The 21,080-nt window shown below is 42.8% G+C and overlaps 2 protein-coding genes across 4 annotated transcripts in view; one reads left to right on the top strand and one right to left on the bottom strand.

Annotated features, from left to right (window-relative positions):
• The window catches only part of PRKDC (protein kinase, DNA-activated, catalytic subunit), an 86,113-nt gene extending 80,962 nt beyond the window's left edge, over window positions 1–5,151 (bottom strand). Inside the window, exons 1-5 of one of the 3 annotated variants that reach the window (XM_064442747.1) lie at window positions 4,934–5,151; window positions 4,298–4,374; window positions 4,094–4,186; window positions 3,193–3,267; window positions 1,159–1,267 (exon numbers count right to left, since the gene is read on the bottom strand). In XM_064442747.1, the coding sequence (XP_064298817.1) occupies window positions 1,159–1,267; window positions 3,193–3,267; window positions 4,094–4,186; window positions 4,298–4,374; window positions 4,934–5,078 (499 nt within the window). In that variant the 5' untranslated portion in view covers window positions 5,079–5,151. The remainder of the gene's footprint in view (window positions 1–1,158; window positions 1,268–3,192; window positions 3,268–4,093; window positions 4,187–4,297; window positions 4,375–4,933) is intronic. The other 2 variants (XM_064442745.1, XM_064442746.1) reach the window with 2 other exon arrangements.
• A 550-nt stretch (window positions 5,152–5,701) lies between these two features.
• MCM4 (minichromosome maintenance complex component 4) lies at window positions 5,702–19,263 on the top strand. The gene is made up of 17 exons (XM_064442750.1): window positions 5,702–5,797; window positions 5,982–6,082; window positions 6,194–6,352; window positions 7,099–7,262; window positions 7,352–7,450; window positions 7,572–7,667; window positions 7,753–7,848; window positions 8,309–8,447; window positions 8,895–9,115; window positions 9,664–9,784; window positions 11,576–11,835; window positions 14,353–14,718; window positions 15,072–15,199; window positions 16,499–16,706; window positions 17,252–17,480; window positions 18,305–18,438; window positions 18,803–19,263. Exons 2-17 carry the CDS (start codon window positions 6,013–6,015, stop codon window positions 18,893–18,895), a joined length of 2,583 nt encoding a protein of 860 aa, XP_064298820.1. The 5' UTR covers window positions 5,702–5,797; window positions 5,982–6,012; the 3' UTR covers window positions 18,896–19,263.
• Window positions 19,264–21,080: the final 1,817 nt, after the last annotated feature.

Here is a 21,080-nt window from a genome sequence, read left to right as displayed (position 1 = left end):
ATCCAGTGAGAAGAATTTACGACTAATCCAAGACAGGCACTGGAACAGGCTGCACAGAGAGGTTGTAGAGTCGCCATCCCTGGAGGTATTTAAAAGACGTGTAGACGTGGCACTTCAGGGCATGGTTTAGGAGACATGGTGGTGTTGGGTTGGCAGTTGGACTTGATGATCCTAGAGATTTTTTCCATCCTTAATGTTTCTATGGTTCTAAGTTTGCTGCTGGCCTTGAGGTCATGTTGGATCTTTTAAGTACCATCAGGGCCAACAGCTGGCAGAAGTTTCAGTGCCTGAATTCACACTAAAGGGTTCTACCCAGGCACAGCAAGTTTTGTGAGGGCTAGACCTGCCAAGCGAAGACTTCAGCGGTAACTAGCCAAGATGAACAAACTAGAGCTCACGTTAGTACGCTTATCATAAATAACATAACCGGGAAAGGCAGGAACTGATGAACTCACATTAGAGGCAACCAATGAAGGAGCTATCACACTAAAACTGCAGCTCTGATGGTGAAACTGGCTGGGGTTGGAATAAGATTACAAAGAGCGTTAGCAACTGAGCTGGGGTTTACATGAACTGCGATAGGGACAGGCAGCCTCTGCTTTTGGTAAGAGCACCCACTGGAGGCGCCAGGACTACTCTTAAGGGTCAAAGTTATAGGGGTATGTGCATGTATAGTTATAAAATACGTATAAGAGTAACTTCAAAGTTTCAGCTACACCAGGTTTGCATGGAACCTGGGGGGGGATGGGGAATCTAAGAGCATAGCAAAGTTAACTCAGTTTACAACAAGGAAGCTGGAATTACTTTCAGGATTTAGGCATTCAGGGATTAATAATAACAGATTAGACATACAAATACCCTTATGTCAGGAATCCTAAACCAGACCTATGCTTAAATTCAGTATGAACTGCCAGCACTAAATTCAATAATTCTCCCGCGTGTTAGCTCATACATATATACAAGTCTGCTAAGAAACAGCTAACTGCATGATCATAATTAGAAGACCTGAACAAATTTTACTACCTCTAAAACATGACAGCTACCATTTTTAAGCACACTTGCCACTGGAATAGCAATTACACGTTTCCAAAGGGTATAAACCAAGAAGAACTGAGTATAAATAAAACAAATGACATTGACAGAAAAACTAAAGCCTACCTGTATCAGGAACTTTACTTCTTGTGGCAAGTTCCCCATAAAATTTATTAAATATCTCCCCAACTTTCATTTCTTCCATCACACAGGAACGTCGTAAACTTTGGAGCAACTAAGATAGATGAAAATAAAGAAAATTTAGGAAAATCATTAATATTACTACCACAATCCTTCTTGGTCTAAATAAGAACACAGCTCTCAGGTACCTTCAGCTTAAGTATGCTATTGAATGAAAGAGATTTAAGGTGACTGGTCCAGGAAAGAGTATTGGCATGAAATCTACTTTAACAATAAACTACCTTCCTGTATATGTATAAATACAAAATTTATTATTTTTAATTCATACTACATATACTATATATAGATCATCTGCATGAAAATGATACACAATTATATATGTATAATTATATAATTTTAAAATATGTATATATATAAAAACCCCACAAGAGCACAGGCTTAGCAAGTCTACAACAGCCTTTATCCCATTGTACTTCCCTCCCTACCACTGTAAAGCCAATTCAATTCACAGAAGAACTAACTCAGAATAACTCAGAAGAGAGTTTTGTTTCTCATAAACAAAATGAAGTAGGTGTAAAAGCATTTGCAAAACAAGGGTCTAATGCATTCTAAGGCACCCAAAGGGTGGTGGTAAGTAGCTCTTTTTCAAAGTGGCAGCCTGCCACAAACAGGGTCTCCCAGGGATTGATATTGAGCCCAATGTTATTCAACATCTTCAAAAGTGATCTGGATAATGGGATCAAGTGTAGCCTGATGAAGTTTGCAGATGACACCAAATTGAGTGGGGAAGTACACACTCCAGAAGAGCAAGAACCGTATGAAGTTCAACAAGGACAAGTGTAAGGTCTTGCACCTGGGAAAACATAATCCAGGAGTGCAGCACAGACTGGGATCCCCCTGGCTGGAGAGCAGCTCTGTGGAAAGGGACCTGGGGGTCCTGGTGGACAGAAAGCTCAACATGAGTGAACAGTGTGTTGCTGTGGCCAAGAAGGCCAACAGGATGCTGGGTTGCCTCAAAAAGGGCATCGCCAGCAGAGAGAAAGAAGTCATCATCCCGCTCTACTCAGCACTGGTCAGGGCACACCTAGAGTACTGTGTGCAGTTCTGGTCCCCTCTATACAAAAAGGATGTGGACAGGCTGGAAGGGGTCCAGAGAAGGGCCGCCAAGATAAACAAAGGATTGGGAAGCTGCCATATGAGGATAGGCTGGGAGCACTGGGTTTGTTCAGCCTTGAGAAAAGGAGGCTCAGGGGGGAATCTCATCACCATGTACCAGTACTTAAGGGGCAGCTACAGAGAAGATGGAGACTCCCTTTTTACAAGGAGTCACATGGAGAGGACAAGAGGGAATGGACACAAGTTGCTCTTGGGAAGATTCTGATTGGACACCAGAGGGAAAATTTTCACAGTGAGGACAGTCACCGTTGGAATAATCTCCCCAGGGAAGTGCCTGACTCGGCCACATTGGATACTTTTAAGATTCAGCTGGACAGGGTGCTGGGCCATCTTGTCTAGACTCTGCTCTTCCCAGAAAGGTTGGACTAGATGATCCCTGAGGTCCCTTCCAACCTGTGATTCTGTGAAGCACATTATGAAACTACTGTTTCACACAGTAACAAAACTTTTGAAAAAAACCCCTTCTCCCCCACACCTTTCACATATTGTGTCTAATATACTATATTATAATATCATATATTAATACATAATATTTTAAGTAAGAATACAATTGAACTGCAAAAATTCTTCCTTAAAGAACCACAATAAACTGGAACAGATCTGCAACTGCCCCCAAAACGATCGTGCCTTGCTCTGGCAGATGAAGGAGTGACACACTCACATCTAAGCAACCCACTGGAAGAATATCAAAGACAATCTATTGCTAAGAATTATCTCTTACTAATGTCTAAGTATTACACTATCACTATCCTCTTGCTACTGCAGACTACAGATTTTCTGCATGATATAGCACAACTTTCTAGATTTCCTAGAAACATGAGACATTTATAAAATGGATTTTACCTTAATCAAAAGTTCCAGAGCTGGGATTTTACATTTTGCTGCTCTCTCTTTTGTATAAGCGCTAATGCAAGTTTGCTAGATAGGAAAGAAAATGAAGATTATAATGCTCGTAAGTAGAGAAGGGAGTTCAAAAATAATAATGTATTCATCTACCTCTTTATCTGCTCCTAGCAAGTTTAAGGTTTCTAAAAGACTGTAACAATAAAAATATTCAGTCCTGAACGTGGCTTCTCTGACAACGCTGCAGCACTGTCTGACATAATAACAAATTCCAGCTCAAGCAAAGAAAGCGCAGTTTCAGGAATAAAAGGCACACATAGCAAAATTTTCCACCTCAGCATTATCATTCCTTACAATACATAGCTACTAATTTAAGATCAGAAAGTGCAGTGGTACAGCTAAGCACTTCTATGCAAAGCATTATTATTCAGCAATCTAGACTCAAGGAGCCTCATTTTTTGAGGTACTGTAGTTTACACCAATTTCTGTATATATTGCAAAAGTAACAACTTTGCAGGAAAACTTTTTAAAAATTGGTATTTAAAGTTAATTATCAGCTGTAGAAACATTTAACATATTACACTTAAACTATTTATTCTATATAAAATTTATAACTTAATTTCAAAATCAATAACTTAGTTTCAAGATCAACACCTATTGTGTTCTATAAAGAGAAGTTAATAAAACTAAGTCTATAGTTTAAACAATTCCACGCTTCTCTGTTGTCTTAATTACGCCTTATGCCAATCAAGTTATTTCAGCTCTAACAAGAACACCAGAGATGGGTAAGGCAGACTGCGAGGGGTGAAGGATAGTTACGAATCTGTTCTGGCATGAGACCCACCGGCATTGTTTCAACCATTCCGCAAAGACCTTTAGGAAATAGTTTTCCTTTACCCACCTTAATATTGCAGGCATAAGGGTGAACTTTGTCACCAACTTTTTCCATAAAGACACAAAGAAACTTCAATGCTTCTTCCCTGCACTCTCGAAACTGAAGAGTTAAAAAAAATTTAAAAGTTTAGTTTTAACGTGTGTAATGCAACACGCTGTTCGTATAGCACCATCTCAACAGTTCTTTGAAAACTGAGGTTTGCCAACTCACCTCCTCGATGCCGAGGGACCTGTGGATGAAGAGGAGTAAGCCATGCTCTTGAGAGAACAGCAGGGACAGGTGCAGCGCTGCGGGGAAGCACACGGACAGCCGTCAGGCGGCCGGGCGCCGCCCCAGGGCGGGCAGGGCCGGGCACACCGGCCTGCCGCCTCCTGCACGACCTGACGCTTGTCATCACAGAAACGGCCTAGCGCGGCTGTCCCCGGCCTCCCCACGGGCTGGGGCCCCCGGCCTGCGGCCGGCCCCGCTCGGAGCCGAGGGGCAGCCGACCTGAGGGCCGCCGGCGGAGGGGGGCACCCCCCCCCCGCAAGTGGTTTTACCAAGGGAAATGGTTATTTGGGGCAATCTGGGGCAAGGGACCGTCCCTCCCCCGAAATCAGCCTTTTACGTCACGCCAGCAGCCCCCGAGTGTCGCGGCGAGCGAAGCACTGAGGGAAGGCGGGCGGGCAGAGCCGCTCCGCCGCACCAGCGACCCGGCGGGTGCCCCCCGGCATCAGCAAGCCCTCCCCAAGCTGAGCAGTCGCTGCTTTAAAGACACCAGCGAAGCAACGGCCGCTCCAGGCCCCGCTCCGAGCCCCCGCACCCCCCCGTTTCGGCGGCCGGGCCGGGCCGGGCCCGCTGTCGCACCCTGCACGCCGCCCGCCGGGCTGGTGAGGCAGGTCTCCCCCAGGGTGCGGAGCAGGCTATAGCCGTGCAGGGCGGCGCTGGCGGCATCGCCCCCGGCCTGCAGGCAGCGATGCAGCTGGTGCAGGCACTCCTGGGCGCCGGCCATGCTGCGGCGCGGCGGGAAGCGGCGCGAGGGAGGCGGGAGCAAAGGGCCCGGCCCCGGGCGGATCCAACACAGACAGCCGGGGTGGGGGTGGGGGTGAGGGGGGTGGAGCGGGACACGCCGTGGCATCAGGACGAGCGCACTCCGAGGGAGGAGAAAGGCGGGTAGACCTCGGCCGGATCATTCCGACCAGAGAGGGGCAGCACAGCCGTCTACGGGCGATGGCAGGGAGGGTTTGGGGACATCTCTGTCTCTCGCTGCAGGATAGGCTCTACTACAGGCACGTACGGTAACCTGCAAGCACTGTTTCTTCTCCCCCCCCACCGCGGAGAATGGGCTGCTCCGACCTCCCCATGCCTCCCAGTCCAACCGCCGGACAAGTTTTGCCGCGAAATTCGGTCAGGTGCGGGCGGTTCCACTGCGGGTTGGGGGGGAGCAATGTACCATCGGTGAGGATGGCCTCCGCCTTGTAGCACAAGAAGCACCCCGCAGCATGCTCCAGTCCTTGCCGCAGCAGCTTGAGCAGGGCGCGACCCCCCCCGCCGGGGCCCGCAAGGATCACCTTCTCCCTCCTTCCCTTCTCCGTTTCCCACCCCCCCTTTCTGCATCTCTTGGGCGCTTCCGTTGCGATCGCGCTTACCCATTGGCCAGAAAGCCCGCGAGAGCGCGCACACCGGGGCCGCTTGGCGCGGAGTTTCCTGGGGCTGCTCGGGGTCGCTGAGGTGGGTGGCGGTGCCGGCTGTTTCCCCTAACCTCACCTTCCCCTTCTTTTCCTGGCGGCTCCGCGCTCGGCCTGTGCGGGGAGAGTGGAGGAAGCCCCTGGGTCTCGGCTCGGGGCTTGGCCGGTGGCGGGGCGCCCACAGCCCGCGTTATTCTTCTCCCCCCCCCGCCCCGCCCCCTCCGCAGGTAGGACCGCCGCGGGAGCCGGAGCAGCGCCATGTCGTCGCCCGCCTCCACCCCCAGCCGCCGCCGCGGCAAGCGCGGCCGGGGCAGCAACCCCGCGACTCGTGAGTGCCTTGGCGGGAGGGCGGCCGGCGCCGGGCCCGCGGAGAGCGGGCGGGTGGGTGTTGGCTGGCGGCGATTTAAGCGCCGTCTCCGGGTCTGCTTGTCTCTTGCAGCGCAAGATGCTCGGTCTCCTCCTTCGCAGAAGCGCAGGACAGAAGACGCCACCTCCACGGGAGACCTGCAGCCCCTGCCCACCTCCCCGCCCGCCGAGGCACAGAGCCCCGGCGCCCCCGATGCGCTCTTCTCCAGCCCCCCGCAGTTCCGCCACTCCGGTACGCGGGGGCTCACGCCCGGGCCAGGCTCAGGCCTGGGCCGATGCACCCCGGGGGGGCTGCCCCCGCTCTGGCGTAGCCAGCAGCCTGGAGGATGGATCTGGGTGAAAAATATGCCAGGAAAAAATTAGTTTTGCATCAAAATTCTCGAGTTTTGCGTGGTGAGCAGTGCAGGAACGTAGGCAGTGCTGGGGGTGCAGATCTGCTGTTGCGGCCTCAAATTATCTTGGGAATGTGTATCAGGGACTATACCTTATTATATGTTTTTACAAAGAATAAATTAATAAAATTATTAGCAGAGAAAGAACTAGATATTTTGCCATAAGAAGTCTTTCTTGCTTTTATGAACAGGATTGCTTTTAATTGCAGTAGCTGGCAATTGTCATATCACCTGTTTTGTGGCCCCAAAAATACTGGAAAACATGTTTCATCTAAAATGCTATGTTTTGCCTTTTTTTGCTTGCACTCCAATGTAGTTTTAAAATGCAGTATCACTTTAAGGGTTTCTAGTGAAGCTTTACTAGAACTTTGGATTAACATCTCAGAAGAGATGTTAATGCAAGGAAAACTTGTAGGTAGGCTTGCAACCTCTTTATTGTTTCTCTGTTAAAACACTGGAACTTGTTGACACTATTCTTTTTATGACAACAGAGTGAAAAGAATAAGACAAACGCAGAGGCTTAGTCTGCTCTAAACATAAATGTTTTGATAATCATAATAGAACATTTTTTTTTTTTTTTTTATAGCTATTCCTCTTGACTTTGATATCAGCTCACCTCTGACTTACGGCACACCCAGCTCCAGAGTAGAGGGTACTCCACGAAGCGGTGTACGAGGAACTCCGGTCAGGCAGAGGCCGGACCTCGGCTCTGTCCGTAAAGCCAGACAAGTCGATTTACACTCAGATGGGGTAGGTACATGTCCTGGATTTTGTGTGTGACAGCTCCTTTTCAGATAACTCTGTGCAAATTTGTGTATGCTTAACTTGTTTCCATGCAGCTGGCTGAGGATGTGGTAGCCACCGAGCAATCTCTTGGACAAAAGCTTGTTATCTGGGGAACAGATGTTAATGTAGCCTCATGCAAAGAAAAATTCCAGGTAGGTTAACAACTCATTTTTTTATCTTTTTTTAAATGAAAAGCTGATACAAAGGAGGTGTTTTTCCTACTACATTCTGTTCATCTTTCCCTTCTGTCTTCCTGCTACCTCTGACATTCAGAGATTTCTTCAGCGCTTCATTGACCCGCTGGCTAAAGAGGATGAAGACATTGGCCTGGATCTTAACGAGCCACGCTATATGCAACGACTTGAAGAGGTACTTGTCACAGGGCGAAATGTAACTTCTCTTTTTTAGTCTCGCATACCGTTGAGCTAAAGATTTCTTTTCAAACATCTTGCAGATTAATATGGTTGGGGAACCATTCCTGAATGTAAATTGTGACCATCTAAGATCATTTGATGAAAATCTTTACAGGCAACTGATCTGCTATCCTCAGGTGAAGTACTGCCCTTGTTTTCTGGCTTTCAAGAGGCCCTTCTGTATTTCTGGCTTTTAATATGTTTGTTTAAATGCAGCATGTACTTTGTACCTGGTACAGTTGAGTCTAATTTCTGGCTTCTTTATTTTACCTCATATAAAATGTCTTGTTTAGTAGTACTTGAGCCTTGATGGTAGATGTTACAGTGGGTGCCGCATACATGCAGAGTTAGCTGGTAACAGCAACGTCCGGAGTCATTGACTTTTTTTTTTTTTTTGCAATACTCAAATGAATAAATGTCATCTGAGCAGTGAGCTTCCTGTTACGTAGGAAAATGCTCAGCTGGCTTAACTTTTAGTTGTTCCTGGCTGATCACCAGCACATAAAATGCTTCATGCAAACATACTTGATTCTATGATTTTTTTTTTTTCCCCTTCTTTAACTTCTAAGCTTACCTGTTTCTAACAATTTTACACAGGAAGTCATCCCAACATTTGACATGGCTGCCAATGAGATCTTTTTTGATCGTTACCCTGATTCAATCTTAGAACATCAAATTCAAGTAAGGCCATATAATGCACTGAAGACTAGGAATATGAGAAGTTTAAACCCTGAAGGTAAGCTTGTGATTACCATGTCAGAAAAAAATCTTAAGGATTTATATCAACTTATTGAATGTTAACATAGAATTACATGAAGACTGTATAAAACTGTACTTGTGGCTCATCCAGACCAATGTCTTTCATTTATTTAAGCCTGTTTGAGAAGCAAATGCTTCAGAGCCCAAGTGCAGAATAATCTATCTGGAAAGGAAATCTTTCCTGGCGTCAGCTACTCATCTTCATAGTTCTGCGAGTGCAAAGGATTCTTTCTTTTGTATAAATACTTGTGTAAATTGGAACATTTGTACTACACACTTACGCTTCTTTTTGCTTTGTCTTAGACAAAATACTAGTACCTAACCAGATGTCTACCTCCCACCTAAAAACTAACGTAACATGAAATTTGAAGGTTATTTTAAACTTTAAGAGTATGAAGTGATGACACAAGTCTCTATTTTCTAGATATCGATCAACTTATCACCATCAGTGGTATGGTCATCAGGACCTCCCAGTTAATTCCTGAGATGCAAGAAGCGTTCTTTAAATGCCAGGTTTGCGCTTTCACCACCAGAGTAGAAATTGATCGTGGCAGGATTGCTGAACCATCAGTATGCAAGAACTGTAACACAACACACAGCATGGCACTGATTCACAATCGATCCATGTTCTCTGACAAACAGATGGTACGTTGTGCTTCGGTAGTGGCTAAAATGAAACAATTTCTAGTTTTTGCTCCCCTGCCCCCTTAGTATCATCAGTAGCGTTAATGTATGTATCTTGAGACTGAATGCTTTAGAAAAGGGAAACGTGTCATAGAACATGAAAATGGGTGAAACCACTTAGCAAAAGGATAAGTCCATACTTTGGAGAAGAAATGCATTAAAAGAATGAAATGAAGTAATGAAGTATCTACACATTTTGATGTTTCCATATGGAAGCCTGTTACATGTCCACTATGCCCACTTCCATCTGGGCTAGAGGGGCCACGTCTGTAACAGCATTTTAGCCGTACCAGTAGCAACCAGCAGAATTCTAATTTCATTGTATCTTTTTTATTAGTAATCAGTTCTGCTGTTTGGGTGGGAGTATCTTGTTCTTGAGCAATGTTCCCGATTCAAAATGATGCTGAAGACTGCTAATGCAAGATTCTGTTGTATGCACTGTGGAAGAGCTTTGCTTTTCTGAAACTAAAACATAAGGGTGGGTTTTGTTTTGTTTTGTTTTTTTCTAGATTAAACTGCAAGAGTCTCCTGAAGATATGCCAGCTGGACAGACCCCTCATACGGTTGCGCTGTTTGCTCATAATGACCTTGTTGATAAAGTTCAGCCAGGTGATAGAGTTAATGTCACAGGTAAAATTTGGTTTGAGTATTTGCATCCTCCTTTTTCACTGATCTTCACCGTCTGTAAAGGGGCCTGATGAGATGTACCTGCAAGTGTTGAGGGAGCTGGCCACTGTCTCTGCAAGGCCGCTCAGTTACCTCTGAAAAGTCTTGGTGACTGGCTAAGGTATTGGAAGAAAGTCAGTGTCATTCCTAGGGAAAGCAGGAGCCCTGGGGAACTACAGGCCGGTCAACCTCCTCTTGACCCCCATGAAGGTGATAAAGCAAGTAATCCTGGAAAACTTCTCTAACCCCAAGAAGATGATTGGGCATAGTCAGTATGGATTTACAATGGATAGCAACCCTCTACAATGAGATGACTGGAGCAGTGGATGTTGTTTAGCTTGACTTTAGCAAGGCTTTCATCACTGTCTCCCATAACATCCTCATAGACAAACTGGTGGTGTATGGGTTAGATAAGTGGACGGTGAGATAGATTTAAAACTTGCAGAACTGCAGGGCTCAACGCTTTGTGATCAGTGGCACAAAGTCCAGCTGAAGGCTGGTCACCACGGGTGTACCCCAGGCATCAATACTGGGGCCAAACACTGTTGGACATGTTGGCTAATGCCCTGGATGGTGGGACAGAGCGCAGCAAGCTTGCAGACCAAAGCAAAACTGGAAGGAAGCAGTGCTTGATAGGCCAGATGATTGTGTTGCTGTTCAGCCAACAGCCTCCTGGGCTGCATCAGGAGGGGCTGCCAGCAGGTCGAGGGAGGTTGATCCTTCCCCTCTGTTCAGCACTGGTGAGGCCACACCTGGAGTAGTGTGTCCACTTCTGGGCTCTCCAGTACAAGGCAGACGTGAACACACTAGAGTGAATTCAGCAAAAGGCCACAATGGTACTGGATACTCTGTCATATATGGAAATGTTGAGAAGGATGGGACTGCTTAGCCTGGAGAAGAGAATGCTCAGGGGGATTTTACCAGTGTGTTTATAAATACCTGATCTGGGGGCTGGGGTGGTGTCAGGAAGATGGAACCACACACTTTTCAGTGGTGCCCAGTGACAAGACATGCGGCAGTGGGCACAAGCGGAAATACAGGAAATTCCTGTTAAATGTAAGAAAACTTTCAGTGTTTGAGTGGTGAAGCCCTGGCACAGGCTGCCCAGAGAGGCTGTGTGGCGTCTCCAACTTTAGAGACATTAAAAACCTGACTGGACATGGCTTTCAGCAACCTGTTCTAGTTGACTCCAGTTTGATCCCATGGTTGGACTAGACAACATCCAGAGATCCCTTCTGATTCTGGTGATTCCGTCAGAATGTAGGTAAGGAGGAAGCAGTATCTTAAACAGTGGCTGCTGTCAGGAGAGTGGTAACAAAGTCTTGTGATACTGCAACCACATTTTATAAACCGCTTTGCTGTAAAACAACTGCTGTACTGCTAGCTGTTAGAGATGCATTAGGAATATGTTACTAAACTTGGCATGTACAAAAAGGGGGAAATGCTGGCTTTAGAAATCAGAGCAGGACTTTCAAAAGCATCAAGCTTTAAGTTTTTTCAAAAATGCTTAAGCATTTTCCGTGTTGAGAACATTTGTCGTAGGAATGTTAGACATGTACATACCTGCAAAAATAGGGTTTAGATAACTTAAATGTGTTCCATTGACTTCTACATGACTTACTGGTGCTGAGAAATAAACTGAGTAAAGTATTTAGGATGTTTTGAAAAGCTTTTCAAGGGAAAGTGTAAATCTTTCATGTTTTGGATTTATCATGTTTCTTCATATCTAATGTTGTGATTAAAAATTGTACTTAGGTATCTACAGGGCCGTCCCAATTCGAGTTAATCCAAGGGTCAGCAATGTAAAATCCGTCTATAAAACCCACATTGATGTCATACACTATCGCAAGACAGATGCAAAACGCCTGCATGGTGTTGATGAGGAAACAGAGCAAAAAATGTTTACAGAGGAACGTGTGGAAATTCTAAAAGAGCTTTCTAAAAAAGCAGACATATATGAGAGACTTTCTTCAGCACTGGCCCCAAGTATCTATGAGCATGAAGACATCAAAAAGGTGAATCAAATTATTTGTCTTATAAGAGATGTATTTATATGCAAGTACATTTGTGATTATTGTTTGCTATAAAAATGACTTGAGGCTTCAAAATTCAAAAAAACATATCTTGAGCAATCTTAAAACTCCATGGTCTTGCCAGGATGGAATTGATTGTAAGTGTATCATTCTTCTCACAGTGTTAAGGAGCGTTAATTAGGGGGAAGGTATTGAAAAGGGAGGAGGGCAGCAGAACTGGGAGAACTTAATTGCAGCGTGCATCTTGGACATTTCTTGAAAGTTCAGGTTAGTGGTGATCAAAGAAAAATAAGTAGCCATAACATAAGTGCTGAAAAGAGGTATCCACAAGAGAACAGTAGCTTTAAAATGGTGTGTGGTTGACCCTGGCTTATGGGATGTTAGAACAGTTACTTAAATGTGTCCGAGAAGGGACTGTTCCAATAAAATGTTCAACCAAGGTGCTTCTCATGGTTCAGCCTCAGCTGGCAACTGAACACCACGCAGCCGCTCGCTCACTCCCCCCACCCCTGTGGGATGGGGAAGAGAATAGGAAGAGCAAAAGAACTTGTGGGTTGAGATAAGCACAGTTTAATAATTACAATAAAATAATAATTATTATAGTAATTGTCATTATTATAATAATGTTAATATAATAAAATGGAAAAGGAAGGGAAAGAAAAAAAAAAAGAAAAAAACCACAGAAACACAAACGATACAACCGCTCACCACCTGCTGACCGACGCTGCCCCTCCCTGAGCTGCGATTGCTGCCCCCTCCCCCAGCCAGCTCCTCCCAGTTAGCATACTGGGCATGACATTACATGATATGGAATATCCCTTTGGTCAGTTTGAATCTGCTCTCTTAGCTGTGCCCCCTCCCCTCCCGGCTTCTTGTGCACCTGGCAGAGCATGGGAAGCTGGAAAAGTCTTGACTAGTACAAGCGCTACCCAGCAACAGCCCAAACATCTGTGTGTTATCTCAACATTTTTTTCCATGCTAAGTTCAACGCACAGCACTATACCAGCTAGAGTGAAGAAAATTAACTCTATCCCAGCTAAAACCATGACAGTACTACAACTTTATCATTGCAAAAACTAGTCAGTAGTCGGTCTCAAAGTAATGTCAGACACCAAAAAACCCTATTCAAGTATATCCCTTTGGTTTTTCTTTATAGATTTATACATTGTCATAGTTCACAGGTTTCTGAAATGGCCAGTTGAATTCAAAACCACACAATGATTCCTCCTGAAAAGGAAATAGAGTAATGACAATGCCATTTGTTGTTGCCTCCTTACCACACTAACAAGGCATATTGGGTGGAGTCCAGGAAAGCCAGGGACCCCTCGTTAAAGGAGATCTTCAGGGTCTGACCAGATCTGTTCACAACAATATATGAGATTTCTCTCTTCAATACTTCAAAGTGCTTGAAACCCACATGTGTTGGGGCACCAATACTCAGGGACCTCGAGGAAAATGAAATGAGGTAGTTTGTGCTCCTTGTAACTACTGAACAGGTTTTACTGACCTCTGCAAGTTGTTCTTGGTGAATGAGAACAGAACTGATACAAATAGCTCATTCCATGTCTCTGCAAGGTTTCTGTGGTGTAAGAAATTGTGTAGAGGCTTTACATAAAGTAGTGTACAGTTCTCCTCACTGTCGTCTTTGCTGTTTCCAGCTGTCATTGTCACTATCACTTTTTTAATTGATTACCTCGCATATATATGCTGCTAGAAAAGAAAAAAATTAAAAGAACACTGGAAAATGGTGAATTTTTCAACTAGGAAGTTTGAAAAGGAAAAAAAGTCCTCCCTGATAATTCTGGCTAACAATTAAACATATAAAATTACAAGTATATGTTTGCACTAATAATTCCACTACTTTCAAAATACTGGAAGTTAATTTTATTTATTTACTAACACTGCAAGTGTATGCTTTTTGTTTTTTTAAATGAAGTATAAAGGTGGAAGCATTGGTAAATTTCAATGAAATAGAGGCCTTAAAGACTTAATCTTTATGGGCACGTGAAGAACTTTTACTGAAGTAATGTTCTAACACAGTAAAGCAGTCTTCCCGAAAATAAAATAAATTACTAAATAGAACTTAGTCAAGATTTGATTAGCCTTGACTAAAAAGCTGATAAAAGTGGGACTTTCTTAATTATATGAAAGAGGTGATAGTACTTTGCTCCTAGATTAAACACAGACTTAAGGAAAACAATCATCTGTTCTGGAAAATAATTGTCTATTCTGGCTTTCCTGTTGTCAGCAGAATTTGTTATCAAAATGTTGATTACATAAGTAGGACCTAGGAGTTTAACTATATGTTTGTAATTAACTGGAATTCAGGATATCTATAAACAATGAACCCTTCTACTAAAAAGTGTTTCAAGTGTTTTCTTCCATGTCTGAGTGGACTTCAGCAGTACTTCAGTTCACTAGATGTTTCAGTTCAACAGTTGGATTTGCTCTGTTAACTAGGAGGTGATATTTTGATTTTTAAAGAGAATGTTTTTGTAGGGTATTCTGCTTCAGCTTTTTGGAGGATCAAGAAAGGATTTTAGTCACACAGGAAGAGGCAATTTTCGCGCCGAGATCAACATTCTTCTCTGTGGTGATCCTGGTACTAGTAAATCCCAGCTGCTCCAGTATGTGTATAACCTGGTTCCTCGAGGCCAGTATACATCTGGCAAAGGCTCAAGTGCAGTTGGTCTTACTGCATACGTGATGAAGGATCCAGAAACACGGCAACTGGTTCTTCAGACAGGTGCTCTAGTACTTAGTGACAATGGCATTTGCTGCATTGACGAGTTTGATAAAATGAATGAAAGCACAAGATCAGTACTACATGAAGTGATGGAACAACAGACTCTCTCCATCGCAAAGGTGAGTCTGTTGAATTCCAGGCTCTCTGCACTAAGCACGGTATCTGCTTGGCAGCTGAAACTAAAAAGAACAACAACAAAGGATTAGACTTTTCTGTTGTTGTCAGTGGATCAATCCTAGATTACGTAACAACCCACTTACAAAAGAATATAGCTTTCAGAGCAAACTGTAGAATTTCCAGATGTTTTTGTTCTCTTGCTTTACTCTAAAAGGTTTTTGCAATGCAGTTTTTTTACTGGAGAACCCACTTAGTAACACCAGTGGTCTCATGAAGTTGGGGGGGGGGGGGGGGGGGGCAGTTTTGGCGGCACATAGTTGCAGCTGGTTTCAGAAATGTTTTTTCATTTTGACAGGCTGGAATTATTTGCCAACTGAATGCTCGTACATCTATCCTAGCAGCAGCTAACCCTATAGAATCGCAGTGGAATCCGAAAAAGACTACTATTGAGAATATCCAGCTTCCTCATACGCTGTTGTCAAGGTACTCCCGTTTGCATGTCACAGTTTCACAAGAGGAAGTATAATACCTCATACAAATGATTAAATATAGTATAACAGAACAACTGTATTCTTTGTAGTGTAGTGGAAAACTTTTCTGGCATTTATTTTAAATGCTGTTCTCTCAACTTCTATGTGATCAGAGAACTGCCTTTTAGTATATACATATTGACCTTGAACAGAAGATGAGATCTGTAGGATCTTTTTATTTACTTTTATATTGGGGTTTTTTTTCCTGTTGTTTCATGATCATGTCCTAGGCAAGAGTTATTCTGAAACTTACAGCACTGATAACTTTAGTGAAAACTCAGGATCTTTTTCTTAGTTTCACTGCTGAAGTTTTGTAGAGCTGATGATTAGGAAACTTCAGCAGAGGTCATAGAATCTGAAGATCTACCAGTCTTCAGTCAGGGAGGTGGCAGTGCTAGCCTTTTGGGTGACAGCTGTTAGAGCACCATTTAGTGTCTGCTGATTTAAAATCAAACTGTCTATGTGCTGCAGGTTCATCTTGTGAAGAATTCCCACACTAGCTGGAAATTTGAAGTACACTGGTATATTGAATATTCTGAGGATACCTACAGCTTAGATTTCAATTAGTAGCTCCTTAATTTAGCCATTAAGTGGCAAATGGTACTTTAGTACGGGTATACTGAATGAAACTAGGCTTGAGCAGAACCTCAGTTTTATTGCTTATGGGATTTAAGCTTATGAAAATGCACGATAGGCTGGCTAAAAATGTCTGTCTAGAGTTCAGCATAGTTGAATATATTTGTAAAATTGTAAGCAATTTTTCTCAGGATTAAACTGTAAATGCTTTATTTATACAGATATTTATTTACTTAGTGTTTTATAGGCATAAAATAACTATGTAGGTACGTGCTGTTGCCTTTCAGGGCAGTTTCTTTAGCAGCAAGTTTGTTCTGTGTATTCTGTATGTGTATGGAGTTGTCTGTGTGGTTTCTGGTTGGTGTTTTGTTTGTTTGGGTGGTTTTTTTTTAAGAAAACAAAAGCTGTCAGCCTTGAACATGGGATCTGAGATTCTGCAAAATTATCTCACTTTCAAAGTTTCAAGTTCATAGGATGAAAGCAAATCCACTGTGCTGTTCTGTACTTTCAGAATTCCAGAAAAACTATAATTTCAGTTTAATAGAGCAATTCTTACTTAGAGTAGGAAGTAATAGTCAAATAGCTCCTACCTCTACTTGTTAAGTCAAAAACCCTAAAACAAACTATAAATGGCAAGAAAGTATACACACTAATACTGGATTCTTATCCTGTTCAGATTTGACTTGATCTTTTTAATGTTGGATCCACGTGATGAAGCTTATGACAGACGTCTTGCTCGCCATTTAGTTTCGCTGTACTACCAAAGTGAAGAAAAGATGGAGGAGGAATACATGGACATGGCAGTACTGAGGGATTATATCGCATATGCTCGTAGTTACATAAATCCTAGGTTAAGTGAAGAAGCAAGCCAAGCCCTTATTGAGGTAAAGACATTGCTGTTGATGTTCTGAGTCCTTACTGATTTGACAGAAATGGCAAAATCCCCCTGTATGTATGCTTCCTATTTATATATAGTTTTTGTGTAAGACTTCTCAAACATCTCTAAATATCACCAGCATTATATAAAGGAAGGAGGGCTCAGTATAAAAATCATTCAGTGCTCTCTGATTGGTACTTTTCAGAGGTGTTTGTTTTGGTTTTATCATATTAATAAAAGCATAGAATTCTACTAAAATGAAATGTGCCAGTAAAGATACAAGCACTATTAGGACTAGTCTTACATAAGTTTTAAAAAGTGATTCAAAACTTGACTCATTATCATGGCTTAATTGCTTTATAAGGGAAGTGTCTATATGTGATGTGGTTATCCTTCACTGCAGAAGAATCGTGAAGGTATATGAGCAGAAGTAGTGTTTGGAATAGCTTGCCACAATTGCTTGTATTCTGAAATAAGAGGTGGGGGATGAAGGGCACTCTGAAAATAATACAAATGACAGGATTTACTGAAATACTTAATGACTCTCTTCAGGCATACGTGGACATGAGGAAGATTGGTAGTGGCAGGGGAATGGTTTCTGCATACCCTCGACAACTTGAGTCTCTGATCCGACTGGCAGAAGCACATGCTAAAGTACGCTTTTCTGCGAAAGTTGAAACAATTGATGTAGAAGAAGCAAAACGCCTCCATCGGGAAGCACTGAAACAGTCTGCTACTGATCCAAGGACTGGAATTGTGGACATATCCATTCTCACTACAGGTTTGTGTTTTCATAGTGATAAAGCTGGGATGCTATTGGGCTTTTGTATTAGGCTATTGGCTGGGGCTTTTGACCTGCTGGAGAGCAGCTCTGTTGAGGAGGACCTGGGAGTGCTGGTGGGTAGGAAGCTGACCCTGAGCCAGCACTGTGCCCTTGTGGCCAAGCAGGCCAATGGTAGCCTGGGATGCATTAAAAGGAGTGTGGCCAGCAGGTCGAGGGAGGTTATCCTCCCCCTCTACTCTGCCCTAGTAAGGCCACATCTGGACTTCTGTGTCCAGTTCTGGGCTTCCCCATTCAAGAAAGATGGCACTACTGGAGAGAGTCCAGCAGAGAGTTACTAAGCTGATCAGGGGACCAGAGCATCCCCCTTATGAGGAAAGGCTGAGACCTGGGTTTGTTCAGCACAGAGAAAAGTGAGGGGGGATCTTTGTCAATACTTACAAATTTATAGCTGAAGAGTGGGTGTCAAGAGGATGCGGCCAGGCTCTTTTCAGTGGTGCCCAATGACCAGACAAGAGACAACGGGCGCAAATTGGAACGCAGGAAGTTCCACCTCAATATGAGGAAAAACTTCTTTCCTGTGAGGGTGAGAGAGCAGTGGCACAGGCTGCCCAGGGAGGTTGTGGAGTCTCCTTTCCTGGAGACATTCAAAACCCACCTGGATGCATTTATGTGCCCCCTGCTCAAGCAGGAGGGCTAGACTTGGTGATCTCCTGAGGTCCCTTCCAACCCCTACCATTTTGTGTGATTCTGTGATTTTTAAATGTAACTTAACCTGTCCTCCTTAGTTTACTTCTAAAAGATGTTATCTTTCTTTTTATAAGGAATGAGCACAACAGCTCGTAAGCGGAAAGAGGAGTTGGCTCAAGCCTTAAGGAAGCTTATCCAGTCAAAGGGTAAAACACCAGCTTTGAAGTACCAACAGCTTTTTGATGATCTCCGAGCACAGTCTGATGCAGTAAGTTTCCTGCTTTGTTTTTATGTTTTCCTTAATTGTAAAAGCATGGTGTTTTTCCAAATCAATGTTATCTTGTTCTCAAATCATATTATGGAGAGAAAGGGAGGCACTAACTTATTCAGCTGATGTGACCAGAAAGCCAATTCTACAAATGAATGAGCTGAATCTTTGCTGTATCTTAGTTTATTCTGGCTTCTGAAATAGCAAACTTGGCTTTAGGATTCCAGACCAGCTTTTGAGTTGTGAAAAGAACATAACAAAGCTTAAAAAAACCTGTTGAGAAAATGGATAAGAAGTAAGGCATTTTTACAGTCTTTAAAGTATTTCCCCCTGCCATCTTTACTTACTTTTTTTTACTTTTAAGGCTGTCACTAAGGAAATGTTTGAAGAAGCACTTCGTGCCTTGGCTGATGATGACTTCTTGACTGTGACTGGAAAGACTGTTAGACTGCTGTAAGTTAGCCTTTACTTGCAAGCCAGCTGTCACAGCTTTACTTCTCCTTACTATATTGCCAGTCTGCAAGATTTTCAAGATCTGGTATTATCATTTGCTATGATAAGTGTAGTGACAATTAAGTGGCACTCCTCTCAGACAAGAGCTTACAAAGGACCTAAAAAATCCTTAGCTGAATAATGCCATTTACATTTTAACTAAATGTAACTACCAATGTGTTACATGCCACATATTTTTGAGGTTTTGTAGAACATGCTAGCAGTGTTGCATGTATTTCTGAATTGTAAAAATTCATCTTAAATGACTTTTTAGTAAATGCAATTTGACTATTAATACTGCTGTAATCTGAAATAAAGTTATTGGACTTAAAAGGGCTCTTCAGCATTTATTTCACATGGAAATGAGCATATCCTGTGCTGAGCACTTTTCAATATAGAATTCTGCAATTTTTAGGAAGCTCTCTGTGAGAGCATGAATGAGCTCTGTGCTGCGCTTTTTTACTTGAGTGTACTTTTGGTGGTATTGTCAATGTAAAAAAAGGCAGGTTCTACCTCATACCAAGTTTTCAAATTTTATTACTGTACATTTAAGCATGACTGGATAAATTAAGTTACCCACCTCTGGTGTAATCTCATATAATCATCTGTCCTGAAAGAATAAGGTCCAGTAGTGCCTGACCGGAGAAGCTTCCCTCATGCTAGGCAGGGTAGATGCTCTCAGCCATTGCATGTCAATAGCTGCTATTGTTTTTACAGCTGAGCTAGCAGGAGAGTTCCCTGATTCACTTCAGTACAGACAGTACAGACAGCACCAGGCTGATCTCAACTGCTCACTTAGCCCTTCTAAGCTGAAATAAATACTCCTGCTGTTTGTGTGGAAAACAGATTTCAGGTCCCTTTCTATTTAAGATTACTCTTAATTCACCATCTTCTAGTTTTTTGGGGTTTTGCTTTTTAAAATAAAATGCTTCTTAGAAATTTAGTGTGTGCAGAGTTACTTGCAGAATAATCCCACTAGGTGGCTCTTAAACCTGGATGTAATAGTTGATAGATATGATTTGTTTTCACTCTGTAGTGGATTTTTTTTTTTTTTAATAAGCAAAGACTGCAAGTACCACTCTGTAATTAGGTTGATAGAGACGGGAAATACTGGTAAATAGTCTTTTAGTTTTTTTTTTTTTAAATCTGATTAAAAGATATTAACCATCCATATACTAATTTGAAATGTACACAAAGCAAGAGGAAGATGAAAGTAATTTACTTGGACTGAGAATGTCTTCCTTACTCTATCCAATAGTCTTATGGTATATCATAATTTATTGCTGTATTTACCTATGCTGTTAACAGTTATAATTAAGCTAATTTTAAAGAACTCAAGTCATTTAAAGACTGGAATATACAACCAGGGAAAAGCACTTCTGCTAGAAATTTGATACTCTTAACATCAGAAATTACATAGAAGAAAGGCATTGAAGTCTTCTATACATTAAAAAAGTTATAAGCCTACTGGCAGAAATTATTTGTAATAAGTCACTTTAAGGACCATAGTTGAAGTGATTTGCTGTCTTGTCTAACACTATGAAGAGAAGCTGGTGGTGAAGTGATATAGAATGGTACTCTTCTGTTTTCTGAGCACAGAATGCAATCGCTGGTTACTTGGGGTGGGTGGGGAACCAGTGTAAGATAGACCAAAAAATGTTTGCTACCACTGTTACTGGTTTCAAAGCTGGTATGCCATTTCTCTGCAAGCACAGATTTGATTGGAAAGTAACTCAATCCTAGCCACCCCTGGTTTTGTTAGGTGCTTCAGTATGAACAGATGTAAATTAAGTGAGAAACAGCTGTCAGGATTATCCCCTGCCCATCATAACTGAGATAACATACTCCTTTAAAGACTATGTTCTAGTTGGCCTCAAACAACTTCAGTCTTATTTTTGGCAGTCGCTTTGGAACTGCAGTTTTATCTTCCTAGAAGGCCCAGGACTTCCAGGATTATCTCAGGAAAAGAAGAAAGTACACTGAAAACTGCACGTCAAATAGCTGATCAGGGAAGAGATTCTATCCCACTTTTGCAGTGTGTTTATCTAATTTCATAATTAGAGCTGCTATGTAACTCGCTGTTTGGAGACAGCAATATGGACTGAAGAAAGTAAGCATTTTTCATATTTTTTTTCTGACTTGGCAAGACC

Source organism: Phalacrocorax carbo, chromosome 2, assembly GCF_963921805.1.
Source record: "Phalacrocorax carbo chromosome 2, bPhaCar2.1, whole genome shotgun sequence".
NCBI classification, from domain to species: Eukaryota; Metazoa; Chordata; class Aves; order Suliformes; family Phalacrocoracidae; genus Phalacrocorax; species Phalacrocorax carbo.
Note: the sequence above shows the minus strand (reverse complement) of the source record. Positions and strands in the feature narration are given on the sequence as shown.

Coding starts and splice junctions, on each gene's coding strand:
- MCM4 (XM_064442750.1), top strand. CDS start 6,013: ATGTCGTCGCCCGCCTCCACCCCCAGCCGCCGCCGCGGCAAGCGCGGC. Junction 7,668..7,752: donor ATATGCAACGACTTGAAGAG/GTACTTGTCACA, acceptor AACATCTTGCAG/ATTAATATGGTTGGGGAACC. Junction 7,849..8,308: donor AACTGATCTGCTATCCTCAG/GTGAAGTACTGC, acceptor AATTTTACACAG/GAAGTCATCCCAACATTTGA.